This window comes from Notolepis coatsorum, assembly GCF_963971535.1.
Source record: "Notolepis coatsorum genome assembly, chromosome: 14".
NCBI lineage: Eukaryota > Metazoa > Chordata > Actinopteri > Aulopiformes > Paralepididae > Notolepis > Notolepis coatsorum.
In genome coordinates, this window is record NC_140178.1 from 26,987,374 (window position 1) to 27,009,349 (window position 21,976).

General features: G+C 46.2%; 1 protein-coding gene across 1 annotated transcript; it reads left to right on the top strand.

Moving 5' to 3' along the window:
• The first annotated feature begins 721 nt into the window (after positions 1-721).
• On the top strand, positions 722-1,458 carry smim36 (small integral membrane protein 36). The gene has a single exon (XM_084328384.1). The coding sequence runs from the start codon at positions 992-994 to the stop codon at positions 1,292-1,294; it is 303 nt and encodes a 100-aa protein (XP_084184510.1). The 5' UTR covers positions 722-991; the 3' UTR covers positions 1,295-1,458.
• Positions 1,459-21,976: the final 20,518 nt, after the last annotated feature.

Consider the following 21,976-nt stretch of genomic DNA (forward strand, 5'->3'; position numbering starts at 1 on the left):
TATCCCCACTCACAATCAAGATTAAGATTACACCATTACACACACACACACACACACACACACACACACACACACACACACACACACACACACACACACACACACACACACACACACAGAGACAGACCCACCGTGTGTGCTAACCGACACACGCAGCACGCACACACATACACACAGATATACTATGCACCCATATACACACACACACATACACTAAAATGCAGCAACACACACGTTTCAATGACAGACATGTTCTAGAGCAATAGCAGTCTGTGCCCACCCTGCTCTCTCACTCTTAATTCCATAAACCCGCACTGATAGAAATTAATATGCACTTCTGAGGTCACAGATCCTGTCGATGACGCAACACACATGTGTCACGTGTGTGGAAATGGAACAATATTCAGTGGAAAAGGACAAGGGTCCCGTTTACTACACGGTACAATTGAGGCTTAAGTTATTAAACTGAGCCATTGATTGCAGAAATTCAAGGTTGGAGGAGTGGCATGGATTAAAGTATTTGCAACCATGTATCCACGATTAACTGAGTGAGGGAGAGAGACGAAGAGAGGGAGGGAGGGAGAGAGAGATTGAAGAGGATAGACAGAAAGCCCTGCTGTCACTAGCTTGCTTAGTGTTTCTCCATAGCGGGCGCCTACCTCTCTCTCTCTCTCTCTCTCTCTCTCTCTCTGGCTATCACCTGTTTACTCGTATTCCTCTTTCTACTCATCACCTCACATCACATATCTTCCTCTCTGGCTGTCAACTGTTCATCTCTCTCTCTTTCTCTCACTATCTGGCTATCAACTGTAGACCAATCTCTCTCTCTCTCTCTCTCTCTCTCTCTCTCTCTCTCTCTCTCTCTCTCTCTCTCTCTCTCTCTCTCTCTCTCTCTCTCAGGCTATCAACTGTTGGCCTATCTCTGTGCATCAGGCTATCTACCTGTGTTCACCAATAGGCCGTGGGGCCCACCCAGCATGAAGCGGCCAACATGGGCTTTCTGGAAAACTACCAGGAGATCGACCCTGTGACTTTGAACCTTTGCATCCTCATCGCCAGCTACGCCATCTTGCTCCTGGTCTTCCTCATATCCTGCATCATGTACGACTGCCGGGGGAAGGACCCGACGAAGGAGTACGCGCCGGACCCCCAGCCCACCAACCAATCTCCCATCAGACTGGTGGTGATGCAGAGCGCCCCTTCCCCGGCCCGCTGGGACACGGCCAACATGATCACCACCTATCACGAGCCCCACCACTCAGACTACAGGGAGAAGAAAAGCACCATGGTCTGAGAGGACGAGGGCTCCAGGGCACCGGGAGAAAACCATTCACAACTGTTGCCGTGGGGATACGCTTTGTGTATTATATTGGACTTTTTTTTTTTACATAGATATCTTTATTTTTTTCGGTGCGTCTCCTGCTGGCTGGGACAATGCTAGGGTTTGACCTGTACAGGACCCGGTTTAAACGGTAAGGATTTGTGTGGCATCTGTCAGTGTCTTTAAGTGCTGTGTTTATGCATGTCCCTCTTCGTCTCTCAGGGTCGACAGGGACCACAGTCGACAACGCGCTGGTGGTAAATGACAAGGAATAAGAACAGTGTTTGACCAACAAGAGGGAGGGAAAACACGACAAGAGGAGAAACGTTTGCGAGGACAAGAGAGGAGGTCCTACGGGGTGTGATACAGGTGTTCTCTGGGGAGTTCTTAGCTTTTTTCTGTTGGTTTGCTTTTACAATTGTAGAGACGTTAGGAAGGGAACATTGCTTGATTGCTTCTCTGGGGTGCGAGTGTAGAAAGCAGGTATCCTCCGACAAACTCCAAGGCACACTTTTTTTTTCTTTTTTAATATGTTTTCCATGCAAAATAAAGTCATTGTTACATATATAACAGTGTTCCGAGCAAACTCTGGACCTTAAGGACCAGCCAGTCACTAGAACGGGTTCCATAGGTTCCAAAACTCCATTCCAATAATGATGTAGTATAAGGAGGTAGCTTACCAATAAGGGCCTTAAAACGTGTTTGTTGGTATTCATCATTGATAATAAAAGGTCAATGATCACTGTAATGTCAATAATTAGCAATATACAAAATATTTTGCTATATGTATGTATAACATATATATATATATATATATATATATATTTATATATATACAGTATATATATTTTACACATTTGTCTTTGTTTTTTTCATGATTCGTGATGCATCTTTTCAGTTGAAACTATATAATACAGTGTGCATTTTACAGTACCCTCGGGTCTATCTCTGAGGTATCTTTAGCTGTACGCTTTTGGATATAGTTGCAACTTGCCGTGTGTTTCTCTGTCTGAGGTGGATCATTGCTGTTTCTTTACCCAGAGAAGGATTTGAGCCACCATAAGTGTCCTAGGGGCATTGCACTTTGTACTTGGTCCAGTGCCTTGGTGAACAGATAAGGTAGATGTTTGTCTGGGGCTGTTATCTCTCGTCCTTATCTACAACACGTACTCTATTAAAATGAAGAATATGTCGCTCTTGATTGGTCCCCATGTAGGGATTAGTGTTCGACCCACTTCAGTGGGGTCTGGAGGAACAGTAACCAATTACGTAACAACACAGGAGAGCGGGCCGAGGTTGAGAAAGTGTACTCCAGTGAAGGTCTTGACCTCAGAGACCCAGATTCCTATATAGAGACATGTGTCTTTAATCACTCCACCCACACAACAGGAAGGGTATTTACAGTTAACCCTCTGACTGGCTCACTATTCTACGACAGTGACTGGACAATTGTGGATGTAGCTCGACGCTCGGGGGTCATTGCAGTTATGCGCTATCTAGAGAATCTTTATCTAGAGTGTTTGCAGATGATGTTGCACTCTCCGCGTTCAAGTTCAACAACAAAAGTGAGCAAACCGTACATGAAGTCAAAGGTTGTCTTATCTGTTATTTGATTGTCGTTAAACTGATAAATACGACGTGATAAGTATGGTGAAGAAATAAAAGGCCAGCACTAGAAAGTCTGTTGTCAGTCATATCACCCAGAATGAATGAATGAATGAATGAATGAATGAATGAATGAATGAATGAATTTATTCACACACACACACACACACACACACACACACACACACACACACACACACACACACACACACACACACACACACACACACACACACACACACACACGATATATTACATGTACATATCTTCATGTGATACAACAACGACGCAATTGTGTGCATGTGCCAGGTCTCCCAAGAAGATATTTAAAGCTTTTGGAGGGAGCCTGATCACAAATAAAGACAAAATATAAACAACAAAAACAAAACATACAATGTGGGTAAGTTTACACACCTACCTACTAACTGACATACAACATAGATACATAAATACAGACAATTTATATACTTAAGTTATGATTCTAATTAGAGATATGATTTAAGCAGTTCCTCTTTCAGTGATTTTTTGAAAGTTTTAAAGGCAAAGATACAATATAGCAAGCTGGGGTAAAATAGGTCAATAACGTTCTGTGTTAACATGCAGGAACAGTAATCCATGGTGATTATTTAGAAATAATTAGTTCATTATCAAGTGCATTGGTTCTACAAACGTTGAAATTGAGTTGTCATGCTGCATGGCTGTTGCCTGCCTGCAAGCTCTTGTATGCCAACCTCAGGGAATAAAATAACCGAATAAACTACACTGCATAAGGAACCCACTATTATATCCGCTCCCAGTCTGTGGAATGCTCTCCCTGATCATCTGAGAGCACCACAGACCGAGGATGCTTTTAAAAAGGGCCTCAAAACACATAGTTTTAATAGAGCCTTTTTGTTGATTTTTATCTAGTTTTAGCCCCACACATTTTATGTTCTTTTTACTCTCTTACTAGTTATTATGTTCTTCTACACTGTATCGCCTTGAGATTTGTTCCACAAATATAAAGCGCCCCTACAAATTGAATATATTATTATTATTATTATTACTATTACTATTAGCTTATCACTTTGAATATGCCCCCGGGTATACCAAAATGAGACGGGAGTGTCGGGTTTACAATATCTTATCACTGCTTTAACTTGGATGACGGCTGGCATCCTCTGTTGGTCTGTTACGCAATCGAGGTCATGCAGTTTGGAAGTCGTGCCGCTTAGGAGTCATGCGCCTGAGCCTCGTGGTTCTCAGTCTGTGGCCGTCACACACACGGCCACAGGTGCTACTCTGCTAAATCTACCTCTTGCTCAGTTAACCCATTGAAACACATTTGTGTGTATATACAGGCTATATATAATGCATTATTAGCAGGCGTTTTAGGTCTAAATGGGTTAATGAATCGGTTAATAAATCAATTAATAAATAAATAATCATAAGTTGTCTCAACTTGTATTTTCAAGTAAAGAGTTTAATCAACTGAATAGGAATGATGTAAACTTGATATTCAATATTCACGCTCCCCTATTTAGTGGATTCTACTAAATGAAAAAAACTGAAAAAGGCTTGCTTGAAAGCATACATTTTGGATTATTGTAATTTTCACTTATTTATTTATTTGTAGGGTTAGTGGGCTGAATGTTTTTTGCAGGAAGGAATCTTACAGCTCTGAAGAGTCCTACTCAAATGCCTTAAAATTACTTAAAAATACAATTAAATTGCCTTAATCACACCCCTTAATAAAAAGCATGTGGTACTTAAAACATTGCAGACCCTTAAACATCCCTTGATTCAGTGAGGGCACCTTAACTCATTCTGGGCCACGCCCATATGACCAAATTAGGTCTAGCGTGCCAGCACTGAAGTCAATGGGAAGACGGGGATATTTGCGAACGCATAAACTATATCTTAAATTATGGCTATGGGTCTAATACACCTGTCGCTTATCAATGACTTGCTTTCAACATGTACGAAACGGATTGTTTTTTCATTGGTTCATTTCCGTTTTATACCGTTTTGAATATGAGTATAGTTTTGGAGATTTTTAGTAATTCCAGAGAAATCCGCGATAATAGCTCTTTAGGGGAATACACAAAACACGTTGTCATTTTTCGGCTGATTTATGAATAGTTTTCAAATAAACGCTAGATTATCGATAGTATATGTGTCCTTATGCACGCTAGAGAAGCGGGCTGAAAAATCGATTATCCATGACTTGGTCAGCGCTAACGTTACGCACACACACACACGTGCGCTCCGATGGCGGAGAAAAAAACATCTGATTAACCCAATACTGGTAAAATAGAGTCCTTACCTCACATCAGATGTTCTGCAAAAAGATTTATCTAATTCCTGATCGCCATTCCAAATATTAATCGCGTTTATTGATCCAACGTTATAGTCCAAAACACATAATCGACCCTTCTCCCAGCCTCGCCAGTGAATGTGGTAACACGATACTGCTTGCCCGAGAAGGGAAACCCCGGACCATGCAATCCAATCCAATGATGTGCAATACCATCCGGGAGACGATAGGCGGCGATATTTGCCCTTTTCGAGCCAGACCCATTCCCAATGATAACGTCAGGCTGGATGGATGAAAAAGGAATGGATATCGCTAATAAAAGAAATAACGATTGAAACCCGAGTTTTCTCGGGTCTTGGCATGCAACGCATGGCGAGTTAACCCGACTAATCTCGTGGTTGGCACTGAATGGGTTAACCCATTCTTCGCCAATCACGTGTTAAGGCGGGTTTCTCCGCCATGCGTTGTCTGCCAATAACTCCGTAAGGCGTTTTTGAGATCAATATTTCATATTTTCGTCACAGAGTCTTGGGTGATGCTGTCTGGGCCATCACAACTCTGCAACGCTTCAATACCGCCACCTCGTGGCCGATCGACGAGTTGCCAAACCGGAAGTGCTCGGCCCGTCCCCTATTTTCGTCCGGCCACTCGCTTATCGTCCCGGGGCTCAATACAGACACCGTCGATATGAATATTTGCCATAACTCAATAATCAACATGATTTGGACGTGTATTAGTAATATACAAACCGGAAATGGATCGCATCGATCAACATCCCATAATAGCGATCTTTTTGCTCCACTCGCATCGCCCAACGCTACGAGGAGACTGGGGTGAGTTTCAGTGTTTTTCTTTACCATTTTCGATACAAACTGCTCTGATCAATATATCACCCATACTACATGAATCATTTAACGTCGGTCATTGAACCCCCCTCCGTTCACCCGCAGATGACCAGGCATGACGTTTAGGACCATGTACAGTTGAAATTTATAATATAACCTTGATCGGTATCAAACTGCATTTGATCATCTAATATATGCATTTATGCCTATATCTCACGTTCTATGAAATACTGCAGAAAATGATAAAAACATATTTATACTCTAGACGGTATTTTAGTATGAATGTGTGAATGAAAAAGTATAACGTTCCTACATCCTGAACGATAGATAATTGATGTTGAATGGGCCATAGTAATGTCAATTTAGCAATACAATTTAAAAAGTTATAGCCCTGCAAAGAAGGTGAACATCTCCATAGACTTATAGCGCTGGCAGAGAGGAGGGTACAATGATGGGTACAATGTTTTCTAGCAATGGGGGTTTGTATCAATAATTCTAATTCTCATTTTGGTTCATCAGTCTAGTCTCGAGTTCACGAGATCCTCCCTCACTCAACTAAGCCATTCTGATTTGACTGTTTTGCTGACGTGAGTAAGGCACTGGTTGTAGTCACTGCCCACAATCAACAATTCGCTCAACAACAGAGCAAGTGGAATTACTTCCTCAAACGGGTTGACGTGCGCAGGTGCCGACAGAGACAGCAGAGAACGAGCGAGCAAGAGAGAAGGAGAGAGAGAGATGGAGAGGGAGAGAGAGAGAGGGACACAAGCATTTACACACAACCTCCCGACCGCGCGTGGGAGTGTGTGTAAATGTGTGTGCGCGCGGGGATGGAGCTTCTCCACTCGCATATCACTGTCAAAATATCATTAATAATAATATTCACAGGGGTAGGCTATATATTGTCATTTGAAATAAGTTACTAATGCATTGTCCCGTGGGATTATGCCCCCCACGGTGAAATTAATTAGTATCCCCCTCAATCTCTCTATATCTCTCTCTGTCTGCTAGTGCAGACTGTGGGTGACTGTCACTCAAAGCACTTATGGGCGGAGCCCAGCCCAAAACAGCTTGAAATCTTGAAGTGGAAAAATGCTGCTTTAGAGTACTTGATTCGAAATACAAAACAATGAATTTCTTTGAAAAAAACTTTACAGATGTGTTCCATAGACTCACAGGAATTGTGTAAAGTTGCCCAAATAGTGAAAGGAATAGCAAGACATGTCCCCTTTAATCAGTAATGTCAGTCTTAACACTTTCTGCGCCATCCACGTATATATACGTTTTTGCTCGCCAACCGGTCAGCGTGTATACAACGCATATATACGTTTTTGGATAGTTTTACGATTTTAATATTCTATTCAATGTCCAGGACCTGTATGTTGCCATTAAAAGGCATACTGGGACCCCGAGGGTGCAGTACTGGCCAGATCCTGCTAGGTGGCAGTATCAAGAGTGCAGTAAACGCTGTTCCAGACCCTGTGTTAGATTTAAACCCCTCCGGGCAGAGCATTTTAGTACAGGGAAGCCTAGAGGTTCACTCAATCACATTGAAACGTGTCCAGGACACTCAATGCATGTGTTGTGCCAGATTATGTCATGGACCAGATGGACATCAGATGGACCAGATGGCAATCAAACAATTGGAATATCCACGGGATAACGCGCGAACCTATACATTCAAAATGTATTATTTTTTGCATGTTCGACGGAAGATACTGACTGTCAAATGACCTTAGTATTGTCTCCATAGCTATAATATAGAATATAGATATAGCTCTACAAACAAGTTGACGCACCCTTGTCTTTAAAGCGTGGCCCAGCTAGAACAGGATCAGGATAATGGCCGGCGCTGAATGAGTTAAATGAAGGGGTTGTAATTCTACTCAATCCTTGCACAATTCTACTTAATTTCTGCACATTTTCTTTCTTAATTTACCTTAACTCATTCAGCGCTGGCCATTATCCTAATCCTGTTCTAGCTGGGCCACGCTTTAAAGATAGGGGTGCGTCACCTTTGTAACTGAGGGGTACAATTCCCTGACTGTATTGATAAGTATGGTATCATTAAACCACTACCGCTTTATGTACTTTAATTACTGGCCATACAGTACATGATATATAAATATGATGAACACTTCCCACAATGAATCGGTTCCACACAAAGTGGTAATTAAGTATTTATTGCAGCAAACGGTACATAATATACTTCTCTATTTTACTTTGGATGCGCTTATAAGGCAAAGGAATGTGCGTAGGCAAATCAATAATGAATGTCCATTCTCTGGTTACGCAGGAGGTAATTATACAACCTGAATCTTAGGGAATTATATCTATGGTACACTAGTAATATATAGCGGGAGATACTGGAAGGGTCCCCCCGGTTGTAAGCCAGCAGGGGTAGAGGATCTGTCGGTAGTAGAGAGTCTGGTCAACGATGACTAAGGAGACTCCAAGTACAGGAGACGGTGCAATAGTCTCTTGATCCACAGACGAATACAGCTGTTCTCCGTAGACTGTAGCTCCACAGTGAAGAAAGCTAGCCGGCCTCAGGCTCTCTGAGGCGCAGACTCGACGTGGCTCCTCACAGGGTAAATCCCACACGTGTAGGCGTCGGCGATTCTCCGCTCCATAAATCACAGGACCAAAACAAATATAATCCAGCCGCAAAGGGCTATGTAGTCGTCGGGTAGATTAATCCAGTGTACATGTCCACACGGTTCTCGTCTAGGTCTCCTTGGGTGAAAGCGCCATGAAAGCAGCCCAGCCTGGATAAGCACTCTAGCTGATATGAGGAAGCGTTGGTGATGCTGGTCACTGTAGAACTTTAGCCGCACGATACACTATACACAAATAGACTATTACTGACTTAATAGAAATATGTCGCACTCGACGGTATAGCGCCAAACTCTGACAATTCAGTTATTAATTTGCACGTGGTCTCAATGCTCTATTTGGGGCCAAACAGGCCATACTTCACCGCACGGAGTATCGTGGGTGAGGCTTCAACTTATTGGGTAACTCTACTTCTGTATTCACCTGCGCCATATTTATATGCACGGCGAACAATCTAGTGCCAACCTCATTTCTGTCTCGTATTCCTGGGCAAGGCCGGGCATGTACAGACATGTCTTGACGGTGGCTTTGAACCTGACTCTGGAGGCACGGCCCTGGCGCCTGTGGACCGCTGTCCAATAGGAGAATGAAATATTATGGTCTGTACTAGGCTAAAGGAATATTCCGTGTATATGTACAAGGAATATACAAGGGATATCAAACGATATACAAATACTATGCAATATATATCAATCAATAAATATATATATTCGGTTTAATCTGATCCTTTGTAACAGCCGCCTCCTAATTAGTCCCACCTAATTAGCTAAGCAGAGACAGATTAACCGCACTGTCCACTACTCAATGTCTGTTGTGAGGGGTCGGGCAGTTCACAAAGTCATGGGGTCATGGTCGTCATCGATAGTATCGGGGAGCCTTGGCAGTTCTATTAGCCTCGCCACGGGTCGGGTGTAGATCCGTCCTAGGACGAGCACTTCGGCTGCTCGGACCTTTCCGTCGGCACCGGTGATCACTTTGCTTACGCGGCCAGCCGGCCACACAGCTCGGGGTAGTGACTGGTCGATAATCATGACGACTGTTCCTTCTGTCAAATTGTCTCTCTCTTTCACCCATTTCTGGCGGGTCTGTAGAGACGGTAGATAGTGGAGTAGGAAGCTGTTCCAAAACTTGTCAGCCAATACTTGACTGTACCTCCACATTCTTCGGCCGTTTGCTTCTTCAGGCCTGTACATTGTCTGTGGTAGCGCGGGGTCCAGCCGCCCCATCAAGAGTGTGTTGGGGGTGACTGGGTCGACATCTGCTACATCACTTGAGACGTAACCGAGGGGCTTTGAGTTCAATACTCCCTCGATCTCCGTGAGGACTGTCATTAGGACTTCTTCCGCCACGGTCTGGGCCCCAAGCACGGCGTACAGGGCTGTCTTTATTGAACGTACTTCTCGTTCCCAAGTTCCACCGAAGTGAGGTGCGTTCGGGGGATTAAACTGGAAGTCAATCTGGGATGGAGCGAGGTGGGTCTTAAGTTCTGGGCCCATAGCTTGGAAGCTCTCTCTCAGCTCTCTTTCTCCGCCTTTAAAGTTTGTCCCATGATCAGACAATAATATAGACGGTTTGCCTTTCCGCGATGTGAATCTTCGGAAGGCCATAAGGAATGAGTCTGTGCTCATGGTTGGAAGGAGTTCTATATGCATCGCTCGGGTGGTCATGCATTTGAATACAATACCCCACCGCTTCTCGGTTCCTCTTCCTTTCTTTATATACAGCGGGCCGAAACAGTCCATACCGGTGGAGTGAAAAAACTTGTCGCCGAGTCGGAGGCGACAGGGAGGTAGGTCAGCCATCCGGGGTATACTGGGCTGCGCTCGCCATTTACGACAGTCTAGACAGGTTCGCTGGAAGCGCCGCACTGCTTCTCTCCCTTGCAGTATCCAATAACGACGTCTGATCTCCGCGAATACTCTCTCTGCCCCGGCGTGATGCACATCCTCGTCGTATTTCTTTATGATCAGCTCTGTGACCTTGTGTCGGCTGTTTAAGACTATCGGGTACTTGACGTCATCCGGTAAGTCTGGAGCTCTCCGCAGACGACCACCCACTCTGATGAGACCATGGGCGTCGCTCTCGGGGGCTAGGTGGAGCAGTCTGCTGTCTGATGGGACGGGCTTTGCTCCCTGTAGACAGTCTAGCTCATCGGGGAACGAGTCTCTCTGGGCTCGTTGTAGTAGAAGAAGTTCTGCTTCTTTGTAGTCAGCTGCTGTAATGTCAGTAGTGAGCTGAACCTCTGGGTGGTGCCACAGGAATGTCTTTAGCTGCGCACTCTCTAGGGTGAGGCAATCGTCTATGTCGGGGTCTGTGGAGACGAGTGTGTTCAATCCACAGAACATAGATTTCTTGTTTTCAGCCTCCTCTTTACTCGCTTCCCGTGGGGTGGGTGTAGGCCACTCTTCTTCCGGGAGCTTGAGGAACTCTGGCCCGTCACTGTATAGGTTGTGACGGGTGAGGTCATCCAGGGACATTCCCCGGGTGATGACGTCAGCTGGGTTGTGTTTTGTGTCCACATACCTCCAGCTTGCTACTTCTGTTAAATCTTGAATCTCTGTGACTCTGACTCCCACGAAGACCTTGTATCTGCACGAATCAGACCGGATCCATGTGAGTACTGTCGTGGAGTCTGACCACAAGATTGTTCTTTGCACCGGAATGGTGAGTTCACGTTGGATTAACGTGGCGAGTTGCGCTCCTGCTAGGGCTGCGCAGAGCTCTAGACGCGGGATAGATTGTTGCTTTCGTGGGGCTATTCTTGAGCGAGCCAGGATGAAAGCAGTATGTATTTCTCCTCCCTCCTCTCGGGCACGCAAGTAGGCCACCGAACCGTAGGCTACTTCGGAGGCGTCGCTGAAGACGTGCAGGTCCATCTGGCACGTCTCCGGCCTCACTGTGGGTGGGAAGTAGCTGCGGCGTATGTTGACACCTGGGAGTGAGCTGAGTTCCGTCTCCCACTCTCTCCATGTGGATGCAAGGTGTTTGGGTATGGGGTCGTCCCAGCCCTGGTCCTTGTCCCATAACGCTCTTACAATCATCTTTGCCCTGGTGGTGTAAGGTAGAATACATCCCAACGGGTCATATTGTCTGGCGAGTGTTCTGTATACACTCCGTCTGGTGGTTGGTAGTGCAGTCGACCTTCCCTGCTCCTTGGTCAGGGGTGTGTGTTTATAATGGAGCGAGTCTGTTTTGAAGCGCCAGACTAGTCCTAATGTCATTTCTTGGGCTTCTCCTGGGATGGTCGCCATCCAGGTCTCGCTGCTTGCTGCCTTGTCCTCGGGGGAGAGGCTGCGCAATACTTGCGGGTCGCTGCTGGCCCACTGCCTGAGATCAAAGCCGCCTTTGATCAGGGAGGCGCGGAGCTTGAGTAGAAGGGCCTCGGCTTCTTCTGGCGTCGAGACGCTTTGCAGACAGTTGTCCACGTAGAAACTATTTCCTACACTTTGTCGGACCTCTTCATCAGCTGCTGGGTCCTCTGCGACGTGCTTTTGCAGTGCAAACGTAGCACAGCATGGGCTGCATGTGGTTCCGAAAGGGAGGACTTCCCATTGATAGATGGCTGGTTGCTCATCCCCGATCCTCTCTCTCCATAGGAACCGCAGCAGGGGCTTGTCCTCCTCCACTAGTCTCACCTGCAGGAACATCCCTTTGATGTCGCCGCTGATGGCCACCATGTCTTGGCGGAAACGTAGTAACACGCCTAGTAGAGAGGGGCCGAGTGTTGGGCCGGGCAAGAGCTCTTTATTCAGATTTTGTGATCCGATCTGGTAGCTGCAGTTGAACACAATACGATCCTTGCCGTTGTGGTGGATTTTGTGGTGCGGCACGTACCATGATTCGGTCGTCTGATCGGCCTCTTTAATGTCAATTTTCTTTATGTGTCCCGCTGTGATTAGCTTGTTAATCTCAGCGCGGTACACCGTCTCTTGAGCGGGGTCTCTGGCTAGGCGCCGCTCTGTGTTCAATAGATACCGCTCCGTCGCTTCTTTTGGGGCGTGGAAGGTAGACATACCCTCTCGCCTCAGGAGTGGAGTTGCGTATCTCATCACTCCGTTGACTTTGACTCTCTTTGTCCCCTGCTCGAGGAGGGCTATAGCGTAAATGTCTTCCTTGGAACGAATGTCTTTCTTTTCGTTCTTAAAGGGCATTGTCTCTAGTGTCCATAGCCTCTCGACATGCTGTAGGAGGGTGGTGTCTTCTTCTGTCACTCTGGAGTGGAGGCAGTTAGTGGCTGCTGTTCGGTTAAGAGACTTAGCGAGGGGGCCTTGTAATGTCCATCCTAGGCGGGTCTCGACTGCTGCAGGACAGCCTCTGGGCCCTGTGTGGACCCGGTCAATCGGGACGATGAGGTCTGCATGGTCGGAGCCTATCAGCAGGGTCGGGGTGGCACCGTCTATGAGCGGTATAGGTAGTTGACGCAGGTGCACATATTTATCCATCAGCTTGGCGATGGGGTAGGTGTACTGCGACAGGCCTATTTCTTGGCTGGTGAAAGCGTTAGTAATCCTATACCGTCTCTCTGGCTGCCCGCTTGCTGCGATAGTGAAGGAGACATTCTCGCCCTTTATCGTCTTTAGATCTCTTCTTATTGTCCGAATCGTCATCTGGTTTTCGCTCCCCCGCAGCCCCAGCTGGGCCGCAGCAGACGCGAGGAGAAGGGTCTTCTCTGACCCGTCGTCAAGGACGGCGTAAGTGTCCATGACCTTATCTTGGTAACTCAGTGTTACGCGGACCACCTTTAAGAGCACCCGGGCGCCCCCGCTGCTGGCGGGGTCAATGTACATAACACTTGCCTTTGTGCTGCTTGAGGGTGCAGGCTTTCTTCTGTTACTGTCGTGTAGGACATCTAGGTGGGCTCCGTCACACCGACTACACCTCTTCTTTAAGCGGCAATCGGCTGCCATGTGACTGCGCGCACATCGGTAACAGCGTCGGTTGGACTTTATCCATTGACTCACCTCGTCGGCGGTCATCTTCTTGAACGTGTCACATTGTGACAACCAGTGTTCCTTTTCGCAGTACGGGCACACCATCTTCCACTTCTCTTTCATCGAGGGGGTACTGTGGTTCTTGCTGCTCGGTACTGATTCTGATTGGTGCATGACGGTCACCAATCTGCGGCCATCGTTTGCTCTCCTAGGTCCCTCTCTGGAGCTTGGTGTGCTCCGCATGAACGTATCCAACCGTAGGCTGTTGACTTCTCTCGCCAGGAAGTCGGCTAGGTCTAGGAGGGATGGCTCGGGACCGTTAGGATCACGGTGGTCTCTTTGCCGCCTGAAGCGCTCTTGTCGGGCGGGCGGAAGCTTCTCTAAAATCCTCTCGACATTAGAGTTCGCGTACAGTTCGTGCATACCCTTTTCTCTTTGCGCCCCCAGCATCCCTACCAGGGATTGTACCTTGATAGACAGGTCATCTAGTGAGCGATTGTCTGTGGCTGGGGGTAGGCGGTCAATATGCCTTATCTCTTGTATTACGTAGTCCCATATGCGTCCATATCTTTGGTCGAGTGCTGCTAGAGCCGCTGTGTATGGGGTAGTAGAGGTGGCATAGGCCAGCGCTATATTGTGCGCTCGGGGCACCTTGAGGTGCTTCAGTAGGATAGCATACTTGTACGGTTCATCAGCTACATCGGACATCATTGTCTCTAAGCACATTCGTAGCTCTGTGTACTGTGCTCTGTTCTCGTGGGTGAAGTCCGGAAACGTCGGTGTGCCAATGTATGATGCCATGGATGGCTGGCACATCGGTGAGCGTTGGAAGAGAGGCCTCCTAGGCGAGTCTCCTCTTACGCCTCTTGGTGGGCTGGTACCTGCTGGGTACCATGGCCCGCGTATCCAGGTGCTGTTCCTCGGGGCTGGTCGTGCGTCAAGCTCACCCGTGAATTGAGTCGGGGGTCTGTAGCGCAGAGCCGCGGGGGTAGAGCCTGGGCTGTACTGGACCTCCTGGTCCTGTGGAGTACTGTGCTGCTGTCGGGCTTGACTCTCCTCCTCTCCCTCTTCTTCTTCCTCTGGCAGGTCCTCTAGATCCTGTAGTCGTCTATTTAGCCTCTCCGCGGTGTAGACCGTTTCTTCCTTGTAGCTGGGTCTCACTTGGACCGGTCGGGGAAGGGGTTCGGAGGGGGGTATAGGCTCTCTCTGGTGGTCGGGCTCAGGGTCGCTTGATCGGGTAGGGGAGGGTGCCCTTGACCCTTGTCTTGACGAGGCCCTGGAACCCCGTGCGGAGGGAGGGGGTGTTGCCCTGGTGATCAGCTGCTCCATTATCTGCGCTTGTAATCGGTCGCGCTCGGCTTCGCGCTTGGTGAGAGCGAGGTCGCGCTCTGCTTCTCTTTGGGCACCGGCAGCGGCGCGCTGGGCTTCGGCGGCGGCGCGCTGGGCTTCGGCCCGGTCCCTTACCATATTCTCTTCCGTCTGAAGGCGTCTAATCTCTAGACGTATACGATCTTCGTCGCTCCGTTGCTGCGCCTGAAGGCGTTCTCTTTCCATGGAAGAATGTTCGCGCTCACTAAGCGTCTGTGCTTGGAGTCGATCGCGCTCTGTTGAGGCTGCTAGGCTGGCGAGGAATGCCTGTGCCAGCATCTTGTCCGCCTCGCTGGGGGAAGACGCTGGTTGAGGTGATCCGCTCCTGGCAGTACTCGTTGGAGATCTGTTCTCCTGTGGCGAGTCCTGGAGATCCATCTCCGGGGTGCTCTCCTCTTCTTGTAGCGGGTAGAGTTCCATCCCTGGAGAGCTGTCTTTATCCTGGAGCTCTCCGGGGACTACTTCTTCGGTCTTGGCGGGGGGTAAAGTCATGTCGGGTCCCTCCTGGTCCCTACCGTGAGCTTGGTCAGTTACGTTAGAACCCACTAGGGCCTCTATTGGCGGGGTAGCCTGGTCGATAGGGTCGGACATAATTTTACTATCTACTTTTTCCGCGTTTACCGTCTGTAGAAAGCTAGGTAGTATATTGGCAACGTAATCCTCTAAGTACTGAGGTGTCTGCCGTCTACGCTGCGGGTGATCTACTTTAGGAGAACCGTTTTGTGGAGTGTTCATCATAGGCCATGTCAATATTAATACCACTATATTAATATTACACTAGTTACCCTCCGGCTCGAAGGACCAATTGTAACTGAGGGGTACAATTCCCTGACTGTATTGATAAGTATGGTATCATTAAACCACTACCGCTTTATGTACTTTAATTACTGGCCATACAGTACATGATATATAAATATGATGAACACTTCCCACAATGAATCGGTTCCACACAAAGTGGTAATTAAGTATTTATTGCAGCAAAAGGTACATAATATACTTCTCTATTTTACTTTGGATGCGCTTATAAGGCAAAGGAATGTGCGTAGGCAAATCAATAATGAATGTCCATTCTCTGGTTACGCAGGAGGTAACCTGAATCTTAGGGAATTATATCTATGGTACACTAGTAATATATAGCGGGAGATACTGGAAGGGTCCCCCCGGTTGTAAGCCAGCAGGGGTAGAGGATCTGTCGGTAGTAGAGAGTCTGGTCAACGATGACTAAGGAGACTCCAAGTACAGGAGACGGTGCAATAGTCTCTTGATCCACAGACGAATACAGCTGTTCTCCGTAGACTGTAGCTCCACAGTGAAGAAAGCTAGCCGGCCTCAGGCTCTCTGAGGCGCAGACTCGACGTGGCTCCTCACAGGGTAAATCCCACACGTGTAGGCGTCGGCGATTCTCCGCTCCATAAATCACAGGACCAAAACAAATATAATCCAGCCGCAAAGGGCTATGTAGTCGTCGGGTAGATTAATCCAGTGTACATGTCCACACGGTTCTCGTCTAGGTCTCCTCGGGTGAAAGCGCCATGAAAGCAGCCCAGCCTGGATAAGCACTCTAGCTGATACGAGGAAGCGTTGGTGATGCTGGTCACTGTAGAACTTTAGCCGCACGATACACTATACACAAATAGACTATTACTGACTTAATAGAAATATGTCGCACTCGACGGTATAGCGCCAAACTCTGACAATTCAGTTATTAATTCGCACGCGGTCTCAATGCTCTATTTGGGGCCAAACAGGCCATACTTCACCGCACGGAGTATCGTGGGTGAGGCTTCAACTTATTGGGTAACTCTACTTCTGTATTCACCTGCGCCATATTTATATGCACGGCGAACAATCTAGTGCCAACCTCATTTCTGTCTCGTATTCCTGGGCAAGGCCGGGCATGTACAGACATGTCTTGACGGTGGCTTTGAACCTGACTCTGGAGGCACGGCCCTGGCGCCTGTGGACCGCTGTCCAATAGGAGAATGAAATATTATGGTCTGTACTAGGCTAAAGGGATATTCCGTGTATATGTACAAGGAATATACAAGGGATATCAAACGATATACAAATACTATGCAATATATATCAATCAATAAATATATATATTCGGTTTAATCTGATCCTTTGTAACAACCTTGTTTGTAGAGCTATATCTATATTCTATATTATAGCTATGGAGACAATACTAAGGTCATTTGACAGTCAGTATCTTCCGTCGAACATGCAAAAAAGAATTAATTTAGAATGTATACGTTCGTGCGTTATCCCGTGTTGAATATAAGTATAGTTTCGGAGTGATCCGGGCTAATTCCTGGAAAGCTGAGTTATAGGGCGCTACGTGAATTCTGCTAAAAGCATTGGCGTTTCCTCCCTGGACACGCTACTATTTCCAAATCAAATGTATATAATAGGTATTATGTTTCATCATGAATGCATGAAAGGGGGGGGGGGTCGTTTCTGATGCTTTGATGGCCAGTAACGGCTTTCTGTTTGAACACCACACACGCTGATCAGCCAGATCGGTATGAAATCATTGCAGGATCAAGCTGGAATTGACGTCAGATAGTCCTTATACCTTTGATCGTGGATATTCCTAAAAGAATATTCCAATTGTTTGATCGCCATCTGGTCCATCTGATGTCCATCTGGTCCACGACATAATCCGGCACAACACAGGCATCGAGTGTCCTGGACACGTTTCAATGTGATCGAGTGAACCTCTAGGTTTCCCTGTACTAAAATGCTCCGCCCGGAGGGGTTTAAATCTAACACACGGCCTGGAACAGCGTTTACTGCACTCTTGATACTGCCACCTAGCAGGATCTGGCCGGTACTGCACCCTCGGGGTCCCAGTATGCCTTTTAACGGCAACATACAGGTCCGTGACATTGAATAGAATATTAAAATTGAAAAAATATCCAAAAACGTATATATACGTTGTATACGCGCTGACCGATTGGCGAGCAAACACGTATATGTACGTGGATGGCGCAGAAAGTGTTAATTCTTATTTAATGACAAGGTTATTTCATGGGTTTATTAAGGTGTAAATGAAGGGACTCTGTTCCCTGTAGTCCTAGATGTAATCCTACTGAGAAATGTTTCATTACACCTTATAATGACTGGGCTCTGACCAGAATAGAACTAATCTCTGACTCTCTCTATGAATAGAAGATGGTGATATATATACAGTACATAGTATCACCTGCTCTAACACATCCACTTAGCAACAGACAGACTGAGGAAGAGCATATTCCAGAGACAGCCTATATGCCGATGCTGATATTCCATGCACTGGAATCTAAGATACGTTAATTTAGTCCTGATTGGCAGATAAACTCTTGTACTCTAATCGGGGTCTGTTAAAAATAAAAATGCCAGTTAAAAAATCATGAGATTTAGCAATTGAATATCTAAATTGTACCCCAGAAAAGCCATGCCTGTCAAACAAATCCATTGCACACAGACATAGAAACAGAAACACACTCATGCACAGACAACCATGCATACAGACACACATTGTCTATAAATACACAAAAGATACATTTGAAATGTTTTTATGTAATTGTTACGATGCACCAAGAAGATGGAGAATCCCTTTAGCTATATCAAGGCCTAAACTGGCTCTCATGTCTTGATGCAAATTCAATTTCTGTTCATTTCTGTAATCCTCGGCCAAAAGAACCGGTGTGCTTTATATAAGTGTAATGGTTGTGACAACGTCACCTCAAACTTCGATGCCCCGAGGGAGATTCGAACACGGGTCTGCCACGCCACGTGCAACTACACAGACTGCTATACCAAGAGGTGAATTCACTTCTTTGTACCGTGTCTATGCCTCTTTTGAGGATGTGAGAGTGAGTTTAACCCATAGCACCGTTACTCACCCCAGCCCTTCGTGACTGTGCTTCACGATACCATCCTGGCACCGCTACTCACCCCAGCCCTTCTTGACTGCGCTTCACGATACCATCCTGGCACCGCTACTCACCCCAGCCCTTCTTGACTGCACTTCACGTTACCATCCGTTACACTCACCCCACTCCACCCAAGGCATCCGGGTCACAGCACCATTGTAACGGTTGTGACAACGTCACCTCAAACTTCGATGCCCCGATGGAGATTCGAACATGGGTCTGCCACGCCGTGTGCAACAACACAGACCGCTATGCCAAGAGGTGAATTCACTTCTTTGTACCGTGTCTATGCGTCTTTTGAGGATGTGAGAGTGAGTTTAACCCATAGCACCGCTACTCACCCCAGCCCTTCGTGACTGTGCTTCACGATACCATCCTGGCACCGCTACTCACCCCAGCTCTTCTTGACTGCGCTTCACGATACATCCCTTACAATGGTGCCGACTGACCCAGATGCCCGGACGCGGATGCCTTGTCTATGCGTCAAAAGACGCATAGATAGACACGGTACAAAGAAGTGAATTCACCTCTTGGTATAGCGGTCTGTGTTGTTGCACGCGGCGTGGCAGACCCGTGTTCGAATCTCCCTCGAGGCATCGCAGTTTGAGGTGACGTTGTCACAACCGTTACATAAGAACACGCCGCGCTCAGCTTGTTAGCCACTACTATTGTAGAACCCTTCAGACGAATAACCATGCAACTCCGGTTTTGGACAAGCCTGTGTATTTGCAGTTGTAAACTCCATCACTTTGAGTGTGCATGTGATACATCACCAGAAAGTGCTCAACCTCTACTGCTTTAACTATGAATGAAAACAACGCTCTAACATCTAACGCATCTTCAGATAATAAAGTTTGAAAACATTGTTCCTCTGAAAACTGAAAACTGAGTCATTCTTCATCTGAGGTATTCAATTAACCCTTGTGTGAAGCAGCATCGTTTCTAATTTATTCATGTTCATCATAGATTTCAGTTTGTGGATTCCAATGGACATTATCTGATCACCAGCAACCAGTCTTGTATGATACCAGCATAGACATCTAAATCTAAAAGGTACAAGTATACTGTAGGTCTATTTGTGGAATGTTTTTTAGTAATTTGCTAATCTGCCTGCATGAGTTAGCAGTATATTGTATGCATGACGTGGGTAAAACCAGTTCTCATTGAGGGTCTGTATACTGTAACACCGTCAATGGTCTAACTGCATTGACAACATTAATATTTTACTTATGTGCCACTCATTACTGTTCGACTTTCACCTTGCCCTCCAGTGGTCGCGACGACAGAGAGAAAGGTCTCATGTATAATGAATCCCATCCCATGCCCCTATCAGAGGTCCATCAGGGGCGCCTGCATTCTAGGATGAAACAGTAAACCGGGAGGTGTAGTCTGACGTCACTTTGGACCGCCCGCGAGGTCCACCCGTATAGGGATTTATCATTGGGAAAATGGATTATCGGCTATTGTAACAATTCTGCCTCATGAACATTGGAAAGCTTTCCATTTTTGCACAAAATTAGTTCCCTTCTATCACTAACATTGATTCTGAATTACATTGCACAAAATGTGGGACCCTCTCGAAAACGAGATACTGTATCTCAATGTGGTTTTCCCAATAAAGAATTTCAATATAACATTATTATTTAAGCATTCTTGTTTGAAATAAAATTAGGCGATTTTTTTTTACGATTAATTGCGAATATTTTCATGTTGAGCTATAGATTGTGGATGAATACGCACAGAAAGGTACACCATGCAAATGTTCATGCTTTATTTGTTTTAAACGAGACGATTTAGAGATGGGCAATGGGGGAATACATTGCGTTTTCAAGATGGTGGACCGGCCAGAAACAGCAATGACGTAACCACTACACCTCCTACAGAGCTGTTTAACCCATGTGACGTGTGGCCATAAAGCCTCTTTCATCCCAGGGGTAAACGTCCACCAGTGTCTGTCCCACAGGAGCAGCGCAAGTACGTTGTATTGAAAGCAATTGCTCTGGCTGCGTATCAAGCATGTCTTTCTACAATGTGCAGCGGTATCAATGAGTGCAGGTTATAGGACAACTGCTTACTCCATGGTATACGTTTTTTTTCTTTTTTTTTGTATGGTACGCTGAACAAGCTCTAAAGAGAGACAAGGTTTAAGACAATCACTGGAAGTAGGTCAGCAGTTCCTTGTGTGACATTGTGGCTGATCGTGACAAACACTAAACATAAGACCTGACATCCCCCAATGACTTGACTCCTGCTGGAGCATCACGTTATCACGCTGTCGCTGTGAAGGACGCACTCTGGATCTGCATGTTGCCAGATATAGTCCTAAACCAGGGATGTAGTGGAGGGTAAAGCCCACCTTGAACTCAATTTACCCACTTTAGTGGAAGCAGATATGAATCTTGAATCAGTTGAAATTCATAGAATAGATTATAACAAGTAGTAACAGATTGATGCAAATGAATTGATCCAAATTCAGATGAAAATGTGGCCTCTTTAAGTAAATTAAACATTATATTATTCTGAATAGAATCCCACTATAAATACGTTTTTATATGTTATGATTATTGCCGTTATTGTGATCATGAACTGGGGCTTACTTGGCTTTTATTTTACCACTGGATTAAAACTGTGACAATAACAATAAGACAATAATATGATAACTCATACTACAATAATAACTACATATGCTGGGAGACGGTCCCCACGGTGAAAACTGATACAGCTGTATATAAACAACAATTCATGAATGTTCGCATCGAGAAACACTGTAGTACACAACTTGGCTCAACAGGTAAACAAAACAAAAAAGTATTAGATTTTGTGCCAGCTCGTTGTTCTATTATGGACTGACAGTAAAAGTCAGACATTGCATTTTTATGCAGACAGCAGGAAATCATCCTAAGCCAAACCCTGTGTCTGTCTGACAAATTGCCAACCTGCAGGTCTCGGGTCTGTGTCGCATTAGGGGTGTTAGTGTGGCACCGTGGGGAAACCACAGCCTGCAGCCAGGAACGGGGAGATGCTAAACCATGACATATGGCTCCTCACATCCTCCTGTTGTCTGTGCTACTACTGTC

What these genes read in the sequence shown, in the direction of transcription:
- smim36 (XM_084328384.1), top strand. Translation starts at nt 992, where the DNA reads ATGGGCTTTCTGGAAAACTACCAGGAGATCGACCCTGTGACTTTGAAC.